This window comes from Bos mutus, chromosome 7, assembly GCF_027580195.1.
Source record: "Bos mutus isolate GX-2022 chromosome 7, NWIPB_WYAK_1.1, whole genome shotgun sequence".
Classification (NCBI taxonomy): Eukaryota; Metazoa; Chordata; class Mammalia; order Artiodactyla; family Bovidae; genus Bos; species Bos mutus.
In genome coordinates, this window is record NC_091623.1 from 54599182 (window position 1) to 54623635 (window position 24454).

A 24454-nucleotide genomic window follows, 5' to 3' on the forward strand; every position below is an offset into this window, starting at 1 on the left:
ATGGACGTGCCCTGGGGCCTGGGGTTGCTGCTTCTCCTCCTGGGGATCCCCATCGCCCAGGCTGAGCCGCTGTGAGTCAGAACTGAGGGGACCCGGCCGCTGGCATGATTCCTTGCATTTGACCCCAGTCCATTGCTTCCCCCACTTGAATCCTCCTGTCCCCCCGTATATGTTCACTGGCAGGTACATCCTGGTGACCCCCCGGGTCCTGCGGATCGGCAGCCCAGAGACCATCCATGTGGAGGCTCATTCTGACTCCAGTGAGCCCCTCAGCCATCCCCTTGAGGTGAATCTCAGCGTGTGGGATTTCCCCATGAAGAATACTCGGGTGGCCAGGAGAGAGCTCGTTCTCTCAAAGGAAAACCACTTTATGGACCAAGCATCAGTGACGGTGGGTGACAGGCCAAGATGAGTGGGCTGGATATACTTACTGCTCCTCTTATGTCCTATTTTTTGTTTAACTTATTGAAGTATAGTTCATTTACAACGTTGTGTTAATTACTGCTGTACAGCAATAGGCTTCCCTGGTGGCTCAATGGTATAAAGTATCCACCAGCAGTGCAGGAGACTGGATTCAACCCCTGGGCCAGGAAGATCCCCTGGAGAAGGGAATGGCTACCCACTCCAGTATTCTTGCCTGGAGAATTACATGCATCAAGGAGCCTGGCAGGCTATAGTCCATAGGGTGGCAAAGAGTCACACACAACTGAGCGACTAACACTTTCTTTTTTTTTTTTTCCAGAAAATCTCAGAGTAATCAAGTGAAAGGTTAAAGGTGGGAAGGAGAAGATGGCTTTGTTTCAGGGTGAACAGTCTAAGCAAAGACCTGGAAGGGAGATGCAGCATGGTGGCTTGGGAAGCAGAAAAAGATTTTAAAATCTTTCTTATTAGGCCTCAGCTCAGTTGGTAAAGAATCAGCCTGCAATGCAGGAGACCCCGGTTTGATTCCTGGGTCGGAAAGATCCACTGGAGAAGGGATAGGCTATCCACTCCAGTATTCTTGGGTTTTCCTGGTGGCTCAGATGGTAAAGAATCCACCTGCAAGGCAGGAGACCTGGATTTGATCCCTGGGTTGGGAAGATCCCCTGGAGAAGGGAATGGCTACCCACTCCAGTATTCTGCCTGAAGAATTCCATGGACAGAAGAGGCTGGCAGGCTACAGTTCATGGGGCCACAAAGAGACACAACTGAGTGACTTCCACTTTCGTACGTTCTTTTTCATATTCTATTCTATTATGGTTTATCACAGGATTTTAAATAGAGTTCCCTGTGCTCTACAGTAGGACCTTGTGGTTTATCCATTCTATATATACCGGTTGGCATGCTCTATCCATTTAGAAATTCAAAGTCCCCTAAGTCTGGGCTCCAAGAAAGGCCTTGATTAGCCCACATGACACCTCTGTGCAAATCTAAAAAGAAATGATACCAATGAACTTACAAAACAGAAAGAGACTCACAGTATTGAGGAACGAACTTATTCTTGCCATGGGGGAAGGGTGTGGGGGAGAGATATTTAGGGAGTTTGGGATGGACATGTACACACTGCTGTGTTTAAAACGGGTAACCAACAAGGACCTGGGAGCTCTGTTCAATGTTATATGGCAGCCTGCATGGGAGGGGAGTTTATGGGAGGAGAGTTTGAGGAAGAATGCATACATGTATATGCATGGCTGAGTCGCTTCACGGTTCACTTGAAACTATCACAACATTGTTAATCGGCTACGCTGCTGCTGCTGCTGCTAAGTCGCGTCAGTCGTGTCCGACTCTGTGCGACCCCAGAGACGGCAGCCCACCAGGCTCCCCCATCCCTGGGATTCTCCAGGCAAGAACACTGGAGTGGGTTGCCATTTTCTTCTCCAATGCATGAAAGTGAAAAGTGAAAGTGAAGTCGCTCAGTCGTGTCCGACTCTTAGCGACCCCATAGACTGCAGCCCACCAGGCTCCTCCATCCATGGGATTTTCCAGGCAAGAGTACTGGAGTGGGGTGCCATTGCCTTCTCCGTAATCGGCTATACCCCAACACAAAATAAAAAGTTTAAAATAAAATAAATCATAGCTTGAGATTTGAAAGAATAAAAGGCGCCCTCTGCTGGTGACTTGGGAAACAGTCTAAACGCGATTGCATCCGCGCCGGATGCACTAGCTCGGCAGCAACCTGGGCGTTGCACGCTGGAACCTTGCCCCCAACGGCAGAACCAGAGAGCTCCCATTCAATTGCTTCTCCAACACCTGGTCCAGGGCTTTGCCCGCAAGGATGGAGACCCCAGCAGACCCTGAGGAGTGTGGGCATCTCTCCCCAGATTCCCGAGGACCTGGTCTACCCCCCAAAACCCGGGATGCAGTATGTCCTCATCGAGGCAAACTGGGCGCCCACCTCAGTTTCCTCATCCATGAATAAGCTGGTGTTGGTGGCTCCCCACGCTGGATACATCTTCATCCAGACGGACAAGACCATCTACACTCCCGAGCAATCAGGTGCAGCCCCCCTGGGCCCCATGTTCCACTTCCCAAGGTGTCCTTCTGTCCAAGGCCCCCCTCCCTCACCGCCCAAGATCCTCATGACGATACCCACCCCCTCTCCAAACCCTAGCCCACGCTCAGAATCTTCCCTCCTTCTCTAGTTCAATACCGGGTGTACACCGTGAACCACAGGATGGATCCTGTGTCCAGGACTTTCACTCTGGACATCAAGGTGACCTCTCCTGAGGGGAGGGTGGACCCCAGGTTCTATCACGTGCTGGAAGGCTGGGGCGTGAACCGCCCGCTCTCCATTCCTGCAGAACCGGAGGGGATTGCTGTGATCAGCAAGGATCTCCTGCCCGATAATGGTGTCTACATAGATTCCTTCACCCTCCCAGAGCGTATCAGGTACCCTGCCAGGAGCTCTAGAGATGGAGTGGGGGCAGGTCTTCCTTCTCAGGCTCCAACTCTCCTAACTCTTTGTGCCTCAGTATTGGGACCTGGACCATTGAAGCCAGTTACCAAACGGCTCCCAAGCAGAAGTTCAAGACAGGCTTTGAAGTGAAGGAGTACGGTGAGAAGGGTGTGCCGGGGAGGACAAGGTGGGTCTCCACAAGGAGTGGAGCTGGAAATGCAAAGAAGGTCTCATGGTGCATGTTCCATGGGCCAGGGCCTGAGCTGGGGGCTGGTGAACAGGACCATGTGTCCAGCCCACCAGGGCTGCCAGAAGCATTGAGGAAGGAGCAAGTGGGGCGGGGAAGGGATGGGAGTGGGGCAGGCACAGTGAAACGCTGAGGGTAAGTAACTCTCTTTACTCCACCCAGTGCTCCCATCTTTTGAGGTCCAGCTGACACCCAACAAGACTTTCTTCTACCTCAGGGATGAGGTTCTGGGTGTGAATATCCAGGCCCGGTGAGTCCCTTTACCCCTAGCCTGGCCAGAGGACCAGGGAGGCCAAGAAGCTGAATGGGCAGAGAAATGAGCCCTTCTGTAGCTCTTAGGGTATAAGAGAGACACTCTGCCACCCATGAGACATTCTTGTCCTGTGAGGTTGTGCACATCACCCCCTAGGTCTCCAGGGTTGCACAAGCCACCTTGTCTTCATAACGGAGTTACACCATATCTCACGGTTCGGACCGTCTCTGAAGATCCATGAGGTCTCATAGGCACCTTTGCCATCTCCTGAGATTGTCCAGGTCATTTCTGGAGCTCAACGAAGCTGCAAATGCTACATTCGCTGCCTTTTGGAATTTTACAGACCATCTCCACAGCTCTATAAGGCTGTACAGGCCATGTTGTCTGCCTAGGGTTGTAGTGGCCATGTCTGTCACTTCTTGACATTATGTAGACCACTTCTTCAACTCTATCATCCTACACAGGTCTCGTAGACTGCCTGATGAGGCTTCACAGGCTGCCTTTGCCACCCCAGGGTTGTTCAGACTCCCCTGTGGCTCCATATGGCTGTGCAGCCTACCTCTACCATCCTGGGAGGTTGCATAGGCCACATCTGCAACCCAACAAGACTTCATGGGGTTCTTTTGTCACCTCCCAGGCTTGTGTTGGTCAGTAATGGAATCATCTTAGTCACCAGGGGCCCCCTCTGCCCTTCCCAAGTGTTACAGCCTTTCCTCCAGCTCCATGAGGTCCTACAGGCTGTGTCTGCAGACACATGAGGTCGTGTCTGCGGGCAAACACATGAGGTCGTGTCTGCAGACTCATGAGGTTGTGAGGGTGCTTCAGAGCTAGTGAGATGGATATCTATCCTCCAGGTATATATTCAACAAGCCAGTGGATGGACATGCTCTGGCCATCTTCGGGGTGAAGCAGGACTCCCGTCGGATCCCCATCCAAAGCTCCCTGCAGAGGGTGGAGGTGACTGAGACTTACCCCTCTGCTATCTCTCCTCCCCCACCTCCTCTCCCCTCTTTCCCCTTCTCCCACCTCCCTTCCTTTGACTATCCCCTACTTCCCAAGAAACCATCTCCTCTCCTCTCTCCTACTCTGAGAGCAGATCTCTCAAGGCCATGGCCACATCTCCCTCCAGAAGGACACACTGATGGCTGCCTTCCAAGGCTCAGAAGAGGACTTCATTGGGGCCTCAATCTTTGTCAACATCACTGTCTTCTCCTCAGGTGCCATCCTCACCTGGGCCCCCTGGCTAAGCTCACGACCCTGTGTCCTTTTCCAACCCAGGCACTCCACCTATGTGACCTCAGGCCAGCTCCTTAGCAGAGAAATTGGGAAATACCAGAAGGACTGGGAGGAGTCGAAATTGTGTTACCATCTTATCTTGCCTTCACCAAGTGGTGCCTTCCGTACCAGCAGCCCTGCTTCTTCCCCAAGAAACTTAACATCTGCTGCAGATTTCATGGTCCCCGTGTCTCTCCAGGGGGCGAGATGGTCCAGACCGAGATCTCTGGGGTGAAGATTGTTCGGAGCCCATACAACATCAAGTTCATCAAGACACCCCAGTATTTCAAGCCGGGGATGCCATTCAGCTTTAGGGTCAGAGTCTGGGTTTACTCCACTCAGGGACTCAGGGCCCCCCTTCCCTGAAACAGACCTTCCCAGGAGACAAAATCCCACACTGGATTCACCTGCCTCCCAGAAATTCATTTGTCTAAGAATTGAGTCCATCATGTCTCCAGACCTATTCCAGGGTTCCCTCAAGTCGTAACTCAAATCCCCCCAAAGCACAGAGATGGCTCCAGAATTTCTCCAAAGATGGAGGGGGGATGGTTACAGACCACAGTCAGGCTAGAAGGTGGTGCTTAGACATTTATCTTGAGACTGCATTTGCACAGAAAGTGTGCTATTTTTGTATACATTCTTTTGGGATGATTTTGAGATGTCTGGTGGGCATTATAAAAGCTGGTGACAATCCTACTCCAAGCTTTCCCCAAGCCCTGCATGACTCCTCCTATGCTTTTCACCCTCAATCCCCCCCACCCCTACCCACCTGGCACACAAACCCCAGGGCTGCCACATCTGGCTTTACTCTGCAAAACTCTAAGGGGCGCCATTCATTGGCACTAAATGAGTGGTGCTCCTGGTGTCGTTCAGTGCACAACTTGTACAGCTGTACAAAGCAGTCTTATCCAGGCTGCCTTCACAGTTCCCACCTCTTACCTAAGGCCACCCTCAGGCCTGTCCTTGATCTCACACCAGATTCCACCCCAGGTCTTTGTCTCAAATCCTGATGGGTCCCCAGCTTCTAAAGTCCTCGTCAGCTGCACAAATGTGAAAGTACACACCACACCACGTGGTGAGGCTACTCTGGTCATCAACACAGAAGCAAATCTGAAGGAGCTCACTATCCAGGTACCAAACTTATGGGGAAGGGATAGTGGGGCTGGGATTTTGTAAGCTGGAAGAGTTATTGAGGGGTTTACTTGTCCATCACTCTCCCGAGGTGAAAACTGAGGCACCAATCCAGCCAGAGGAGCAGGCTTCAGCCAGTATGACAGCTCGGCCTTACTCAACTCAAGATGAGTCAGGGAACTTCCTGCACATTGATGTGAAGGCATTGAGCACAGAAGTTGGCAGCAACCTCCAACTGAACCTCAACACAAATCGAGATTCTTCTGTCAGTAACAAGATCACTCGCTTCACCATCCTGGTGAGGGGCTGGACTTGCACTGAGGAATTCTTTCTCTGGTACAACCCTGGCAAGCTGAGTTGGTGGGAACCATGTGGGATGGACTCAGACCTAAGGGTGGGCTGAAGCAAAGGGACTATGGGCCTCCTTTTTGGGCTGGGATGGCCTTGGGGGAGGGCTGGTCCTGTCCTTCTCATCCTTAGTCTCCCTTGTCTCCAAGGTCTTGAGTAAGGGTCAGATTGTGCATGCCAAAGAATTAAAAAATCATGGGAGTGTCTTCGCATCCACCATTATTGATGTGACTTCCAAGATGCTGCCCTCCTTCCGCATTCTGGCCTTTTATTTACTGCCCAAGGGGACAGGACAGGACCCTGAACTGGTGGCTGATTCCATTTTGATTGATGTGAATGACAAATGCCAGGAGAAGGTGAGCCTAACTCCTTATAGTTGTACACCACCATCATAATTCTTGGGAGATAGTCTGTACAAATTTAAGGGCTCTCAGCCTGGGGGCAAGGGAGAGGAAGAGGAAGTGATGTGGCATTAAAAGCTCAACCTCAGAGGTGAAGAAGATGCAAGTAAGTGTGCAGAGTTGAGACTGGCCTGGTGGAGTTCCCAGATGCACCATCAGAGCTGCAGGGAGCATGGACTTGAAAGTGGACTTCAGGAAACCCCTTGGTGACCTATGAGCCTCTTTTCCTCACATCTCTCTTTTTCCTTGCTTAGTTGAAGATTGGCTTGCAGAATGAAGCATACGTCCAGCCTATACAACCAAGCAGCTTGGTGGCATTGAAGGTTACAGGTGATGCAGAAGCCACAGTGGGGCTAGTAGCTGTGGACAAGGCTGTCCATATCTTGAACAGCAAGCACAAGTTCACACAGAAGAAGGTAAGAGCATGTGGGCTTTGAGCCAAAAGATTTCCTGGAGATTCTAGCTGGAGCCTCAGTTTCTTCACCTATTAAATGGGTAATATTGGTGATTGCAAAGATTCAAGGAGCCTGTGGATGGCATAGAAGTTGGCAGGTGGTAAGAGCTCAATAAATCGATGATGGTATGAAAATTATTATTTGAACCATCAATTACAGTGTACCATTGCACCTTCCCTGGAGGGGTAATACAAGCTCCAAATCCAGGGTCCTCTCTTGACCCTCAGATCTGGGATACGGTAGAGGAACATGACATTGGCTGCACAGCAGGCAGTGGGAAAGACAGACTTGCCGTGTTCAAGGATGCTGGATTGGACATGAAGATGAGCACAGGGATGGACACTTTGGCGAGCACAGGTACAGATTGGGGACAGGAGGAGGGTAGAGGAAGGGAAAGTGCTATCCAGTGGTTAGGCACATGGACTTTGGTGTGAAACAGATGAGCTAAAATCTAGGATGCTGCCACTTACCATAGGTCAGTCATATTTCCTCTCTGATTCTCAATTTATCTGACCATAAAATATACATAGTAATATGTATATGTATAGAAGTAACTCACTGTGTGCTAATTAAGATGCAATTTTAGCCATGTGTATCAGAGATACAAATTAACATTGTCTTAAACAAGGGAGACATTTATTTCTTGCTCAATAACAGGCCAGAGATTATTCTGGGACTCAGGCTCCTTCAAGCTTATTGCTCTGTTGTATCCCAAGATGGAGGCTTATTAGGACCTCCTGCCAGGCACCAGGACAAAGGGACTTGAGAAGAAGACACTTCTCTCTCATCTTATTGGCCAAAATTCAGTCACATGGCCCATCTAGATGCAAGGGAGGCTGGGAAATGTAGTATTCATTTCTGAGTGATACATTAAAGATGGAGGCTTAAATGCCACAAGCCACAGGGGAGAATGGATATATGGGGACAACTAGGCATATCTTCTTTCAGCTATAAACAGTGAAAACAATAATGATTTTTATTTACTGCAAGCTGGAGCCTGCACTAAGTACTTTTATATGCATGATCTCACAGATAGAACTATGATTATTCCATTTTACGCAGCTGAAGAAATTGAAACCCAGAGAGGTTAAGTGACTTGCTGAAGACTGCACAGCTTTTAAGTGTCAAAACTTGAATGTGAAGAGGCTATGAGATAAAATGAGGTGATGCATATGAAGCACTGGGTAGGCAGTAAGCACCCAGTAAGTATCAAGAATGTGGATAACAATCTTGACTTATCCTCTCATTCTTCACTCTGACTCCCAGACTGGCACTGCCCACCAAGCCCCTCTCCCAGCCATCGCCGCCGCCGCTCCTTGAAGAGGTTGGAGACCAAGAGGAAAGCAGGTTAGTACTAAAGCTGGATGTGGCCCTCTTGGCTCCCTGCTGCTGCTGCTGCTGCTGCTGCTGCTGCTGCTAAGTTGCTTCAGTCGTGTCCGACTCTGTGCGACCCCATAGACGGCAGCCTACCAGGCTCCCCCGTCCCTGGGGTTCTCCAGGCAAGAACACTGGAGTGGGTTGCCATTTCCTTCTCCAATGCATGAAAGTGAAAAGTGAAAGTGAAGTCACTCAGTCGTGTCCGACTCTTCACGACCCCATGGGCTGCAGCCTACCAGGCTCCTCTGTCCATGGGAGTTTCCAGACAAGAGTACTGGAGTGGGTTGCCATTGCCCTACCAGGGCTTAGAACAGAAAACTGAAACCACTCTAGATACTCCAATGAGGAGAGGAGTGACTTAATGATGGAAGTTTAGTGCTTTGAAATTCATTAGCTGAGCTTTGGAAATGAAATTGGAAAGGTGTTTGCTGGGACTCAAGGTCATGCCACTGGAGATCCTGCAATGCACAAAATCTCAGGAAATTGCTGTCAATATCCCTTGGGAAGCTGATGGGTCAATAATGAAACACAGAATTATGCCTGCTACAGAAACAGATGGTAGCCCACCTATCAACTACCACTGATGGTAGGGAAAATGGTCCCCACCTCTCTTCCACCTTCCAAATCCTATACAAGAGCGTCTGAAAAGTGAAAGTGAAATGGAATTCTCCAGGCAAGAATACTGGAGTGAGTAGCCATTACCTTCTCCAGGGGATCTTCCCAACTCAGAGATCAAACCCTGGTCTCCAGCATTGCAGGCAGATCTTTTACCATCTGAGCCACCAGGAAAGCCCACACAGGAGTTTCTAGATGGCAGGATCTCGTTCCATCCAGCACCCTAGCAGCAAGGGAGTCTGGAAATGTAGTTTTTAGATGTCTAGAGTCTGTGATACTGAAAGGGGAAAAGGATAACATGTAGACAAAGACCAGGGTGTGGTGAATCAAGAAGTCTAGAGCTGAAGGAAGATGGGAGGTAAAACTAGGTGTTTTTAGAAGATGGATTCTATGAATATTAGACTTTTCAGTCTCTTTGGCAGTGCTAATTACTTTGTGGGTTTAAATAAAGGGGAAATAAGTGAAGTCTAATAAAAATTTAGGTAAAACGCTGTCTAATTTCAATATCAAAAATTCTGCTAACCTTCATGGAAAAGTACATATTATAAACTGTTGTTATATTTATGATAACAATCAGTCATATTACTTAACTATAGATGTGCTAATCATGTTATATGGTAGATGGCAAGATTTTTAAACTGCTGTAATATTTTAATCTTTAAGTGCACTCCTTCAGTTGGCTAATTTAGAAGCCTTTCAACTTGGCATCATACTCTACAGCAAGTTTTGTGTTTTCATTTTTTAAAAATACACAGTAAAACCAAGAGTCAAAATTGCATCTTTTTAAGGCTTATTTATTTACTTTTGGTTGTGCTGGGTCTTCGTTACTGCAGGCAGCTTTCTCTAGTTGCAGAGAGCAGGGCCCAAGCTCTAGCTGCCATGCGCAGGCTTCTCACTGAGGTGGCTTCTCTTGTTGCGGAGCACAAGCTCCAGGGCACAGGCCTAGTAGTTGCGGTGCACGGTCTTAGTTGCCCTGTGGCTTGTGAAATCTTCCCAGATCAGGGATCAAACCTGTGTCCCCTGCACTGACGGGCAGATTCCTAGTCACTGCACCACCAGGGGAGTCCCAAAATTACATCTTTAATAAATAAACATGGCATTGCCAATCCCCGTCCAAAAGGAAGGAGGAAGAGCAATGCTTCTGAGCTCTGTGACCCTAGGCCAGTGAATTGATCTCTCTGTGCTCAACTTCCTCATTAGAACACATCACAAGGGAAGGGTTCAATGTGAAGCTTCAGGGGAAAGATATAGCAAAGCTCTAGGGACAGCATTTCCAGAGATGTGGCTAAACAGAGGTCGAGTGTCATGGTGCTTAGGTGGATGGGTCCCTGCTTCCTCAGGTCCCTCCCAGCCCTTCCTCTGTCCCTCTAACTCTGGCCTGCAGTGAACAAGTTCAAGACAGAGCTGGAGCAGAAGTGCTGTGAGGCTGGGCTCCGGGAGAACCCAGTGGGGCTGTCATGTAAGGAGAGGATCCAGCATGTCCGCCATGGACCAGTCTGCATCACTGCCTTCCTGAGCTGCTGCCAGCTGTCTGAGACCCTGACTCGGGAGGCCCGAGAGGAGCAGCTGCTTCTGGGGACAAGTGAGGGGGCCATGGCAGGAGGCACAGGGTTGGGAGGGCTCCACTGAGGGGGTGTGGAGTGCGATGGAGGGTTGGAGTGGGAGGACCCCACTGAAGGGTCTGCTGGGTCATGGGAGATGTGCAGAGGAGACCCTGCCCGGCATCTGCCCCCTGCAGCGGATGAAGATGATGATTTAGATGACTTCTTCCCGGAGGACGAGCCTGTCCGGAGCGTGTTCCCTGAAAGTTGGTTCTGGAAGACCATTACTCTGCCAAAAACCACACAAGGGTAGGATTATGACCCTCATGTCAGCCTCTGGTCCCTGGCCCTTCCATGCATTATCAGGGGATGTGGAGTCTTCCCAGACCAGGGATCGAACCTGTATTCCCTGCTTAGGCAGGCAGATTCCTAACCACTGCACTACCAGGGAAGTCCCAAGATTGGGTCTTTAATAAGTAAACATGGCATTGCCCATCCCTCTCCGAAAGAAAGGAGGAAGAGAAACAGAAGCAGCAGCAGCAGCATAAATTCCACTCCCAGCTCTGCCACTCGTGAGCTGTGTGACCCTGGGCCAGTGTATTGACCTCTTTGTAGCTCAACTTCTCTGCAAGTTGAATGCTTCTAAATTAGCTAACTGAAGGAATGCACTTAAAGATTAAAAAATATAACAATTTAACCATCTTATTGTCTACCACATAACATGATTAGAACAGCTATAGGTCAGTAATATAACTTGATTGTTGCCGTAAATGAAACTGTTCATATTATGTACTTTTTTCAGGGCCAATGCTCCCGGGGTGATACTGAGCTCTCAGAATCGTCCCATGCCTTCCTGGATGGGGATAAAGATCCCAGTGGGTTCCCCTCCCAAATCATGGCCCTCTAAGGAAAATGTCTCTAATTGGGTGACTCACTGACCCGTCCATAGTGATGTTAAGCCCAAGACAGTGACCCTCAAATCAGAGGCTCTGTCTAGGCAGCACAGACTCATCATGTCCCTTCCATCCACCCCCTGGGGCTTCCTGCAGCATCTCCCACTACACCACCCACGTGACCGTGCCTGATTCCATCACCACATGGCAGTTCGTGGCTGTCAGCATCAAGACTGGACAAGGTGACCCCACAAGCCCAGTGCTGAGGAAACAGGAGAACAATGGCCCTGACCAGCCCCCCACCCCCACTCCCAGGACAGTTGGCCTTTGCTTGACCGCGAGTGCTCTCCTGGTTCTAGGTCTTTGCGTCTCAGATCCCTTTGAGCTGACAGTTATGAAACCCTTCTTTGTGGATCTTAAGTTGCCCTTCTCCATGATCAGGAACGAGCAAGTCCAGATCCAAGCTGTGCTGTACAATTTCTTGCAGCAGTCAGTCAAGGTGAAGCCCCAGACTTCCCCCTGTCCCTTCAAACATATCTGTTGGTGTGTTTTATGAAAAGGGATGGAGTGTGTCCATTTACCGAAGGGGCCACTGAAGTGGCAGCCTTCTTGCGAAAGCATCTAAGACATTTTCTCATTTAAGCCTCACAATAACCCCAGGAGATGGATGCTCTGGCCATTCTCAGTTTAGAGATAATTGCTTCCTGAGGTTACACCACACCCAAGAGACAGAAGCCTGGCATGCTGCAGTCCATGGGGTCACAAAGAGTCGAACACTTAGAGACTGAACATCAACAACAAGTGAAAGAAGGGGTGTGAACCCAGGCAGGGTCTTTACTCTCAACCACTATGCTACGTTGTCACGTACTCAGGATTCTCAGGATGGAGGCAGGGAGGAGACTGTGACTTTAGGGTCCTGGGCCTCCTCAGGCAATCAAGATCCCCTAACCGTGCCCTCTGCCGCAGGTCCGAGTAGAGTTCCCTCACAAGGAGTCATTATGCAGTGCAGCAAAGCCAGATGCCCCTTCCCGCCAGATAGTGGCCGTGCCCCCCTTCTCCTCCAAGGTGGTGCCCTTCGTGCTCCTTCCACTTGAAATAGGCAAAGTGGATGTGGAGGTCAAGGCCAGAGGCTCTGTGGTCCAGGACCACGTGAGGAAGACACTCCTGGTCCAGGTAATGGGCACTCCCCAGCCCTTCCTGCCCATGTAGACAGTGGGGTGTCTACACTTGGGGCTCCAGGCTGTGTGATTGTGGGAGGGGGTGGTGGTTCCAAGATCAACAAACAGGCAGAAGTGAGGGGCATGACAATGATTTAAAAGTTCAATCACAAAGCCCCCCACTTTGGGACTTTGGAGTCAGGCTTGGGTTCAAACCTTGTGTCTGCTGTGTGACCTTGGGCAGCTTACTTAACTTCTCTGAGCCTCATTTGCAGGAAGAATAATCCTCATAGCCATGAGTGATCAGAGAGCTGTGAACATTACACACAACCAGTGCCTGACCCATCAGTAATAATATTTTATTTACTTGACAAACACGTGTTTAATACTTAGGATATAGCACTTTGAAAATATTAACTCATTGAGCCTTCAGAACAACTCTGTGAGGTAGGAATTATTATCCTCTCCCTTTTATGGATGGGAAAAGTGAGGCACAGGGGGAAGAAGTATTTTGTCCAAAGTCGTGCAGCAAAAGAGCTGGGATTTGAACCTAGTTATCTGGGCTCCAGAGTCTCTGGTCTTTTTTGTTTGTTTGTTTGTTTGGGCTGTGCTGGATCTTTGTTGCTGCTGGTCGGCTTTCTCTAGTTGAAGCAAGTAGGGTTACTCTCTATTTGTGGTGCATGGCCTTCTCATTGTGGTAGCTTCTCTTGGTGCAGAGCACTGGCTCTAGGGTTCAGTGCCAGCACTCTAGGGTCCAGTTCTAGGCTCAGTAGTTGTGGTCCATAGACTTAGTTGCCTCAAAGCATATGGAATTTTCCCAGACCAGGGATTGAACCCATGTCCCCTGCATTAGCAGGAGGAGTCTTAACCATTGGACCACCAGGAAAGACTGAGTCTGCTCTTTATGGCTAAGCAAGACTTCCTCTTACCGTCATTATGAATGTCATTATGACTATTGTTTTTAACCTGCTTCTTCATTGCATCCTACAGGCAGGGGGTCAGATTGAGCAAATATCCCAAAGCTTCCTCCTGAACCCCCAAGGTTTGTGGGGTTTTCATGAGGCTTGTGGGATCCTGGGGCCATGCCCTGGTGTAGGGAAGGTCTGAAATGAGGGGGTCTGGCTAAGTGGGCAGTCTGAGCTTCTCCCAAAGTCTACACACCCTGACCTCCCCAGTCCCAGAGCCCACTCATCACACAAGGCTGTGCCTGCTCAGGTCAGACCAAGACGCAGCTGGTGCCAAAACAAGAATTCTTGAACAAGATCCCCAACACAGAGGCGGACGTGTTTGTCAGCGTCCAAGGTACCTAGGAAACAGAGCTGGCTCCTGTGGGGGCTGGGGTAGGGGGTGGGGGTGTGTGCCGGCTCCTCCAGAGCCCGCCTGGGCACAGAGTGATGGGGGAGACCTGGTGCTTAGACTCTGCCCACCTGACAGGTGACATCCTTGGCGAGACCATCCTGGGGACCCTGACACCCAGTGAAACATGGCGGCTGCTGAGGATCCCGTCTGGCTGCCCCGAGCAGACGCTGAGCTCCCTGACACCCGTGGTCATACTGACGCGTTACCTGGATTCCACAGGCCAGTGGAACAAGGTTGGGGTGGAGCTCAGGGAGCAGGTGATGAAGAACCTTGCCAGAGGTGAGAGCGGGTCTCCTCCTGGGACCTTGATGAGGGTGTCTGAGTCTCTCAGGCAGAGTGCCAAGGTACCCTTGGAGCTGAAGGAGGCCCCCACTTGACCCTCCCAGACAATAGCATCCAAATTCTGACTCCCAGGGGACTTCCCTGGTGCACCAGTAGTTAAGACTCCACACTTCCAGTGCAGGGGGCATGGGTTGGCTCCTTGATTACAAGTGTGTGTGTGGTGTGCATGCTCAGTCGTTCAGTCATGTCCGACTCTTTTGCAACCCTATGGACTATAGTCTGCCAGCCTCCTCTGTCCATGGGATTCTCCAGACAAGAATACCGGAGTGGGTTGCCACGGCCTCCTCCAGGGGATCTTCCTAACCCAGGGTTCAAAACTGCATCTCTTGCATCTCCTGCCCTGGCAGGCAACTTCTTTACCACTGAGCTACCTGGGAAGCCCTGGATCCCTGGATAGGGAACTAAGATTTTGCATGCCCTGTGGCACAGCCAAAAAATAAAATTCTCAAACTCTGACTTCTCTCCCAGTTGACAGCCTGATTGATACCAAGTTCCCCAGGTGGCCTCCAACTATGACTGATCCCCAGGTTATTCCTTCACCCTGACCCCTCTCCCAGGCTACACGTCTCATAACAGACACCATGATTTACCCTAAAGCAGCAACTTCCCAGGTTATGTTATATTTAGACACTGTCCCAGGCTTTAGCCAGTCAGTTCCATGTCCTGGGCTACATTCCCAGGGAACTCCCAGGTAGAAAACTCCAGAATAATCCCAGGTGGTGGCTTCCTGGTTACACCTGAATGATAACACTTTCCCAAGTTACATCCAAACCCCCCAGGTAACAACCAGAGATACACACCCTGCTTACACCCAGACAGAGACCCTCAAGCATGTCAGGATGGCCAAGTGGTCTAAGGCACCAGACTCAAGTTTCTACTTCCCCAGACAGAAACCCTCAAGTTAGTTTGGACACTTACCCCTCCTCTCCCTGGTTACACTCAGACACCAACCCTCCATCCACATGCTCTGGATGGTGCTCCATCCAGCTAACACCCAGATGCTATCATCCCATGTTAAACCCAAACAGTAAACCTGAACTTCCCTGCAGACCCAGTGGCTAAGACTCTACGCTCCTGATGCAGGGGTCCAGGTTCCATCCCTAGTCAGGGAACTAGATTCTTCATGCCACGATGAAAGATCCTGCTTGCCTACAATAAGGACTGAAGATCCCACATGCTGAGATTAAGACCCAGTGCAGCCAAGTAAATAATTAAACACACACAGACACACACACACACACACACACACACACACACACAGGAAACCTCCAGATAACCTTCAAATAATACCCAAGCAGCAATGCTCAGAATCCGACAGAGACTACACCCAGACTACACCCTGGAGTGACCCCTTCTGACTACTACTGACACCTTTAGATTACAGCCAAGAAACAGCCCCCGAGAAAACACCTAGGTCATGGCCCCTCAGGGTTTCCTGCTGGCTCAGTGGTAAAGAATCTGCCTGCAATGCAGGAGATGCTGGTTCATCCCTGGGTCAGGAAGATCCCCTGGGGAAGGGAATGGCAACCCACTCCAGTATTTTTGCCGGGAGAATCCCATGGACGGAGGAGCCTGGCAGGCTGCAGTCCATGGGGTCCCAGAAGAGTCAGACATGACTAAGCGGCTAAATAATAATGGCACCTCAGAATATGCCCTTTTCTGAGTTTTACCTTCCACGATCCTTGGTAGCAGTAATTCCCCATCACACCCTTCCCCAGAGGACCCAACAGCACTTCCAGTTTATTCCCATATACAACTGTCCCCTGGATCCCACGGTCACACTTGGCCATGACCATCATTTACACCTGGGCCCTTCAGGCCCCTCCGTTCTGCACCTGGACAAGTCACCGCCTCCGGGTTCCATCAATATGCAAAGCACCCCTAAGTCTCACCCACACCCTGCTCCCCAGATTCGGCCTGGTAACTGACCCCTCCCTTGACAACCACACCCAAACACCAACTCTCCCTGTAAATTTCCCATCCACCTATTTCCCCAGGGTACAGCCGGATGTTGACCCACCGGAGTGAAGATGGCAGCTACCACACCAGCAAGGGAAACCCAGGAAGCACCTGGTAAGGATGAGGACACTGGTAGGAGGGGCCAGCCTGGGGCTTGGGGACCCCAGGAGCACCCCCACTGTGGGATCTTGGGGCAGGCAGGCTGTGGGGCCAGTGGTGTTCCAAGTTGCTATGGTGTCTGGCATAGACTTCTCCACAGAGTAGAAGCCCCTCTCCTAGAATGCCTTGGTCAACGTTGCCAGCCATCACCCACCCGTCTCCCTCCCAACAGGCTCACGAGTTACGTATTCCGGGTCTATGCCTTGGCCTACCCCACCATGACAATCAGCGTGCTCAGTCTTGATTCTGTCTGCAACATCGCCAACTGGATCATCACCCACAGACAGCGGACGCGTGGGAACTTTGTGGAGGAAAGCCCTGTGGTCATGTGGTCTATGCAGGTACCCACCATCCCCCTAGCTGAGCCATTCAAATAAAACCCCAGGGCTCTGCATACAGGGAGGGGATGTCAGCCCCCTGGGGTGTTCACAGGTAGAATGAGAATAGGAAAGGGCTGAGGCCCAGCACCCAGCATCACATCTCCCTGCTCTGGACCATCCTGGACTCTATTACAATGTGGGGAGGTAGGGTACATCCAGGACCCATCCCCACCTCAACCCTACTTCAACGAGTTGCCAGTCCTGGCCCACCTTTCTCTGCGTCTGAGTCCTCCCTGTTCCCCCAGTCAATACACCCATCCCTACCAAGTATTCCTCCACACCAGCCTCCAGAAACAACTTTTAAAGAGGGAGGTGTGAAATTCTGGAAGGCTTCATGAGGAGAGGATGGGCTTCCCAGGTGGCTCAGTGATAAAGAATTCACCTGCCAATGCAGGGGATATCAGAGATGTGGGTTTCATCCCTGGTTTGGGAAGATCCCCTGGAGGAGGAAATGGCAACCAACTCCAGTATTCTTGCTTCCAGAATCCCATGGACAGAGGAACCTGGTGGGCTACAATTTATGGGGTTGCAAAGAGTCGGACATGACTGAGTGACCAAGTGCATGCACTCTGATATTTATACAGACCTGGGGAGGTTAGGGAACAAGTCCCAGTGGATAACTAAGGCCAGAGTGTTCCAAGCAGAGGAAGCAGCATGTGCAAAGGTCCTGAGGCTGGAGTGTGTCCAACATGTTTGAGGAACTGTGAGGAGGCCAGTGTGTCTGGAACAGAGTGAGCAAGGGGAGAGGGGGAGAAGGTGAGAGGAGGGAGGTAGTGGAACAGATTGTGCAGGGCCTTCTGGGCCAAAGGGAGGACTTGAGTTTTTCCCCTGAGTGAAGGTAGGAGCCACAGAAGATTCTGAGCAGACGATGGATGCAAACTGATCCAAGAGTTCATAGGCTTCATTGGCCGCTCTGGGAAGAAGGAGCTGTGGGCTATGTATTAGCTTCCTAAGACGGCCAGAACAAAGCAGTCCAACTAGGTGACTTAAAACAACAGAAATGTATTTATTTTGTCACAGTTCTGGAGACTTAAAGTCCAAGATTAAAGTTTTGGCAGGGCCATGCTCCTTTGGAAGGCTCTGGAGGGTGGGGATCAGCCCTGGGATTTCTTTGGAAGGAATGATGCTAAAGCTGAAACTCCAGTACTTTGGCCACCTCATGCGAAGAGTTGACTCATTGGAAAAGACTCTGATGCTGGGAGGGATTGGGGGCAGGAGGAGAAGGGGACGACAGAGGATGAGATGGCTGGATGGCATCACTGACGCGATGGACATGAGTCTGAGTGAACTCTGGGAGTTGGTGATGGACAGGGAGGCCTGGCATGCTGTGATTCATGGGGTCGCAAAAAGTCGGACATGACTGAGCGACTGAACTGAACTGAACTGAACTGGAGGGCAGGGATGGGGAGGGGAGAATCCTGCTTTGTCTCTTCAAGCTTAGTGGTTCCTGGCAATCCTTGGCACCCTTTGGTTTGTAGCCTCATCACTCCAATCTCTACATCCAACATCGCATGCCGTTCTTCCTTCTATGTACGCTTTCTTATGTGTACACCAGTTATTGGATATTGGGCCCACCCTAACCCAGTAGAACCTGTACTAGTCACTCAGTCATGTCTGACTCTTTGTGACCTATGGACCACCAGGCTCCTCTGCCACGAAATTCTCCAGGCAAGAATGCTGGAGTGGGTTGCCATTTCCTCCTCCAGGGGATCTTCCCAACCCAGAAATTGAACCCAAGTCTCTTTCATTGCAGGCAGATTCTTTACCGTCTGAGCCACCAAGGGAAGTAGTAGAACCTGTTATTTTCTAATCTTTTTTTTAAGTTTTAAATTTTATTTATTTATTTTTGGCTGCACTGGGTCTTCACTGCTGCACATGGACTTTCTCTAGTTGTGGCGAGTGGGGGCTACTCTCTAGTTGCAATGAGTAGACTTCTCATTGCCGTAGCTTCTCCTGTTGCAAAGCACGGGCTCTAGAGCTCTCAGGCTTCAGTAATTGCAGCACATGGGTTTGGTAGTTGTGGTTCCTGGGCTCTAGAGCACAAGATCAGTAGTTGTGGCACAGGGGCTTAGTTGTTCCACGGCATGTGGGATCTTTCCAGACCAGGGATCGAACACTAGTCCCCTGCATTAGCAAGCAGATTCCTCACCACTGAGTTACCAGGGAAGTCCCAGTATAACCTGTTCTTCACTTAGCGAGTTACATCTACAAAGACCCTATTTCCTAATAAGATCACATTCCAAGGTTCTGGGTGGACAAGATTGGGGGGGAGGGCTGGACATTATTCAACCCAGCACAGGGATTGGGGGTGGAACCCGGGAGACTGGAGAAGAGTTTGAACCTTAAGTTGGTCATTTACTAGCAATGGAGACATGTCTCCAACCCTAAGGTTCATTGTCAAGAAAATGGAGCTGCCGCAAGAATGTTTTGAGCTAGCTTAGAGAATTTAGCACAGCATCCTCCATGGCCGTCAGTTTTTGTTAGTAAGACAGACCCCACACAGGCAAGTCTCAAGATAGCTCCTCCTCCTCTCCCTGTCTCCACATCCTGCTTTCAACATCATCCAGCCCAGAGCTGAGCACCCAGGAGCTGTTCAAGGTCAGGGAGGAGAGACTGGGGAAGGTGCCTCCAAGATGGTAAAGGGATCATGGGTATGGTTCTGCATTTGCAGGGTGGCTACCATGGCTCTGAGGCAGACATATCACTCACAGCTCTTGTCCTGATCGCCCTGAATGAGGGGAAGGAGTTGTGCAGCCAGAAGATACCGGTAGGCCTCAAAGAGAAGGGAAGGGTCTGCAAGGTGCCCTAACCCCTGCACACAGGATGCTCCCTTGCCATCATGTCCTTCTCAATGCATCCCTCTCTTCTAACTCCCAGACCCCTTCCACCCGTCACCTCCCTCTAGCCTCTTCTCTTGACTTTCTAGAGTTTGGCTGACAGCATGAAGCGTGCCGGTGACTTCCTGGAGAAAAAACTCCCTCATATTCGGACAACTTTTGCCATGGCCATAACCTCCTATGCTCTGGCCCTCATCAGGAGCCCCCGAGCCAATGACTACCTGGACAGCTTTGCCAGCAAGAGTGGGTGTGGGCCACTTTTTAACCAGCTATGTGTTCACCATAGCCATGGAGGCAGAGTGAGGGAGAGTGCATGATCTCAAATCCAGCAAGGTGTGATTCATCATTTACTGAGCACCTATTGTGTGCCAACCCTTGAGCTCAGGCCCTGAGAAACCAAGGTGAACAAGACTGACGTGGCCCCTCCCCTCAAAACTACCACTGTTGTTAGGGGAGGCTGGCAGAAGACAAACAGGTCAATAGAGAATGACAAATTGAGACTGGTGCTGAGATAGTAACCTACAAGGTGGGTGGGAGCGATGATGATGAGGGGGGGGAAGTATAGACCGCAGAACTGGGAAGGGCCTCTGTGAAAAGGCGACCCCCTCAGCTGAAATGAAAGATGAGAAGGCTCACCTTCATGAGAAGGTTATTCCAAGCAGAGGGGCTGGCTCATGCAAATGCCCTGAAGCGGGCAAGTGCTTGGTATGTTTGAGGCTAGAAAGAAGGTCATTAGACACAGGTAATTGAGAGGGGTCTGCTTCCCATGGTCTTGCCCTATCCCATCCCTGAGGGTCCTTATCTCATCCTCTCCATCCCCCAAGTCAAGAGGAGTGGAGTTAGAGAAACTCACTTGTGGTGGGTCTGGGAAGGATGTGGAGGAGCTCCTTTGGACCTCAGTTTCCTCAACTCTAAATAGTGTCCCTGTCCCCTAGAGTGGTTCTGAAAAATTCAGTGTCCATATGTCTCCTCAGCAAAGGTTTTCACATAAAGTAGGTGCTCAATAAAATAGCCATGAGGGTGAGAGAGGATGAGATGGTGGGATGACATCACTGATTCAATGGACACGAACTTGGGCAAACCTCAGGAGGTGGTGGGGGACAGGAAAGCCTGGCGTGCTGCAGTCCATGGGGTCGCAAAGAGTCAGACATGACTTGGCAGCTGAACAACAACAATGACACAAGGAGAGGACAGGTTTAGGGAGGTGGTTCCAGATCTACATGACCAGGGGGACACCTATCTTCTAGACAAAACCCACTGGCCAGTGGGTTTGGATGACCTGGACCTAGACGACTCCCTGTACACCATTGAGGCCACGGCCTATGCACTGATGCAGAAATTGGAGCTGGGTCGGCGCAATGAAACGCATGCCATCGCCAACTGGCTATTGAAGAAACGGCAGCTGGGAGGAGGCTTCCAGTCCACCCAGGTGACCAAATGGAAACTAGGGGTGGAGGGGTCAAGGGTGGAGGGTTGGGTTGCTAGCCAAGGTGCTGACACGACTGGCCCTTTGGGTGGAGCTGTCCACGGTGCTGGTACCCACAGGGTTGGGGAGAGGGGTCCCAATGTGCTGTGTCTGGTGCTGATCCAACACACACCCACGCACCCACCCTGTCCCAACACCCAGACCACGGTCGTGGCCATCGAAGCCCTCACCCGCTTTCGCGAGGCTGTCCCCTTCGAAGGTGTCCAGGATCTCCACATCCAGATCAAAAGTTCCAAGAAAGCCTTGCATGTGGAATGGGTCATTGATGAAAAGAATGCCTACCAGCTACGGTCAGCAAAGGTATGGAGCTCAGGGGCAGACAGGAAGTCCACACGGAAGTGGCACTGGAGATGAGGCCAAGAGTCATGTCCCTGACAGTCTCCCTCATCAATAGTATCTAGCCACCATAGGCAACACTGTCAATGTATTGGTTCACTTATTCTTCCTGAGCACCTACTGTGTGCCAAACATTCTCCTGGAGTACATTATGAAGCATCTGTGTTCCCTGCTCTCAATGAACTTACAGTCTAGAAAGAAACTAAGACAATAAATTTAATTCTATATTCTGTTTTAAGCTTCTGAACACAGGGGAAGGAAATAAGTATATAAAGGAAAAAAATAACCTGGGTATGGTAGAAAAGGTAATCTCCATGACCTTACCTCATGGCGGAGGTGATACTTACCTTCAATCACTCAGTTATCTTTACTGGGCACTTACTGTGTGCCAGGCACTGTTCTAGGTTCTGGGAATATGGCCATAAATGAGACAGGAAAAAAAGTCCTTGTCCCTGTAGAATTCTATATTTTAATGAGAACAGACGATAAAGAGATGTGAATAAGTAAGATGCATAATGTGTTAAGTGATGACAAGTGCTACCTACGGGAAAGAATGAAACAGGGAGAGAGGTAGGAACAAGCAGTTGTCATTTTAAGTAGGTTGGGCAGGGAAGGTCTCACCAAGAAGGTTACACTTGAGCAAAGATCTTAAGGAAAGGGAGGTGTGATCCTTCTGGAGATCTAGGCAGAAGAAACAGCAAGTGCAAAGGCCCTGAGGCCAGAGTGTTGTAAGAATACCAGTGGGATTTAAGCAGGGGTGATGTGATTGGATGTGAATGCATAAGATTTTGCTCAAGCAAATGAGGGAAGAATGTATGAGGGGAACAAGACTAGGTGCAGAGAAGCCAAAGAAAAGAGTCTTGGTGGGGCTTCACACATTTGGAACTTCAGAGACACTGCAAAGTTGATGGTGCGGACAGATCTATATTAGGACTGAGTCAGCAGTTGTAGCTGATCTGTGACAGTGTAGATACCACAAATGCTCAGTCAAGAAGGAAAAGTCAAGCCATCTTCATGGAGAGGGACAGGAGAGTCACTAGACCCCAAGTTAGGGAAATAATTGAGTTCCCAGTGCCCATGGATGCTTCCCTCTTCATCCTCATTGCATGTGAGCCATGTTTTGCTGCTTCCTCTGCCCTCAAATCCTCCTCCCCCTTCATTTCAGTTCTCTGCTGAGGAAGAGCTACAGATCAAAGCCAGCGGCACTGGAAGAGGCACCATCTCGGTAGGTCTTGTGTTCCTTAGCTAGAGCCCAGGGCTCTCTCTGTTCATGGGAAGAGAGGCAAATATAGACTCCAAAACAAGGTTGATATCACCAATAAGCTTAGCTATCATTTAGAGCACAAATATGGGAATCAAGCTAAGGACACCTCAAAAAAACCCTGAGAAGTAGGTAAAAATATGGGCTCCATTTGACAGGTGGAGAAATAAGGTTTTCACTTGCAGTAAGTCAAGAGTTGGGGTAAAGGCCAGAGATACTTGGGGTTTTGGTTTGTTTTGTTTTGTTTAGCCCACACCATGCAGCATGTATGATCTTAGTTCCCCCACCAGGGATGGAACCCACATCCCCTGAAGTGGAAGCACAGAGTCCTAGCCACTGGACCCCCAGGGCAGTCTCAAGGGCAAAGATTTTTGGATATTGAGTCCTTGCTATGTTGAGTCCCTGAAAAGATGTCTCTTTCCTTGCCCCACCAAAGGAAGATTCTCCCTCCAGGGTGCCTCCCAAGGCCCAGAGAACAACTGCATCCTCCCCCAATATCTGGGGGCTCCATTACATCCTCTGACCCTCTGCCCTGTGATCCAGGAGGACAGCCCTCTTGGTCACTGAATTCAAGGTAGCCCGCTCTCATGTGTCAGGCGATGGAGTCACAGTTGAATCCCTGCCTTTGTTGTGTGACCTCAGGCAAGTCACACTCTGTCTTCAGCTTCAGTCAATTTTAAAATAAATAAAATTAAAAATTCAGTTCCTCAGTGGAACTGGCCACATTTCAAGTGCTTGGTTAGCCACACGTGTGGACTTCCCTGGAAATCCAGTGGTTAAGACTCTGCACTTCCACTGCAAAGGGCATGGGTTCAATCCCTGGTCAGGGAACTAAGATCTTGTATGGCACAACCAAAAATAGCCACATGCGTCCAGTGGCTGCCACATGGAAAGCACAGATAGAGGCTATTTTGCCATCAATGCAGGAAGTTCTACTGCACAGAGGTGGCGTAGACTCCATAGGTTGTTCTGGCCACTGAGTGCACTGGATCGAGGAGGAAAGACCTTGCTGTGAATCCCCCATGGAGCAGAGAGCTGGGCAGGCAAGAATTGAAGCAAGGAGGAAAGGAGTATGCGTGAGTGAGCTCTGACCTCTCCCCTGCCCAACAGATCCTGACCGTGTACCACAGGTCCCCAGAGTTCCTGGAGAACACTTGCAAGCAGTATCACCTGAATGTGACTCTAAACGAGAACCAGAAAGGTGAGCCTGGACCCAGAGATGCTCTTCTTCTTTTTTTAAATATAATTGTGTTTATTTATTTATTTTTGGTTGTGCTGGGTCTTCATTGCTGTGCTACGGGCTTGCTCTATTTGCAGCAAGCAGGTTGCGGTGCCCAGGCTTCTCGCTGCAGTGGCTTCTCTTGCTGCAGAGCCCAGGCTCTAGAGCTCAGACTTCAGTAGCTGCAAGTCATGGGTTTAGTTGCTCTGCAACATGTGGAATCTTCCCAGACCAGCGATCGAACTCAAGTACCCTGCATTGACAAGCAAATTCTTATCCACTGTCATCACCAGAGAAGTCCCTATCTTTTCTTTTTTATTATTTTATTTTAGCTACCATTCAGTAATCACATCTATTGCTTTATTCAGCCACTCAACAAAGAATCTGTGAGCATTTACCATGTGCTTCACTCAGTTTCTCGGCCCTGAGAACATAAGCATGAACAAGAAAAACAGCCCTTCTCCTCTGGGAAATCACACTCTAGCAGATTCTAGCAGAATCTGCATTGTAAAATGTAATACGTAGCACAGTAGCAGGTGATGACTAAG

At 50.0% G+C, this 24454-nt stretch overlaps 1 protein-coding gene across 1 annotated transcript; it reads left to right on the forward strand.

The window, feature by feature from the left end:
* On the forward strand, positions 1-24071 carry LOC102278777 (complement C3). Its single transcript, XM_070374720.1, has 31 exons — positions 1-71; positions 184-286; positions 2301-2475; positions 2622-2868; positions 2952-3034; positions 3285-3372; positions 4230-4332; positions 4505-4592; positions 4850-4965; positions 5629-5781; positions 5897-6079; positions 6279-6485; positions 6785-6946; positions 7213-7342; positions 10362-10559; positions 10716-10827; positions 11568-11653; positions 11771-11910; positions 12378-12584; positions 13744-13870; positions 14003-14206; positions 16088-16189; positions 16267-16342; positions 16560-16728; positions 19439-19534; positions 19694-19847; positions 20852-21033; positions 21232-21390; positions 22592-22651; positions 23798-23888; positions 24058-24071. Exons 1-31 carry the CDS (start codon positions 1-3, stop codon positions 24069-24071), a joined length of 4086 nt encoding a protein of 1361 aa, XP_070230821.1.
* The last annotated feature ends 383 nt before the right edge of the window (positions 24072-24454 follow it).

Excerpts from the sequence above, each read along its gene's own strand:
- LOC102278777 (XM_070374720.1), top strand. The coding sequence starts at position 1 with ATGGACGTGCCCTGGGGCCTGGGGTTGCTGCTTCTCCTCCTGGGGATC. Across the intron at positions 72-183 it reads ATCGCCCAGGCTGAGCCGCT|GTACATCCTGGTGACCCCCC; the intron begins GTGAGTCAGAAC and ends GTTCACTGGCAG. Across the intron at positions 3,035-3,284 it reads CTTTGAAGTGAAGGAGTACG|TGCTCCCATCTTTTGAGGTC; the intron begins GTGAGAAGGGTG and ends TACTCCACCCAG.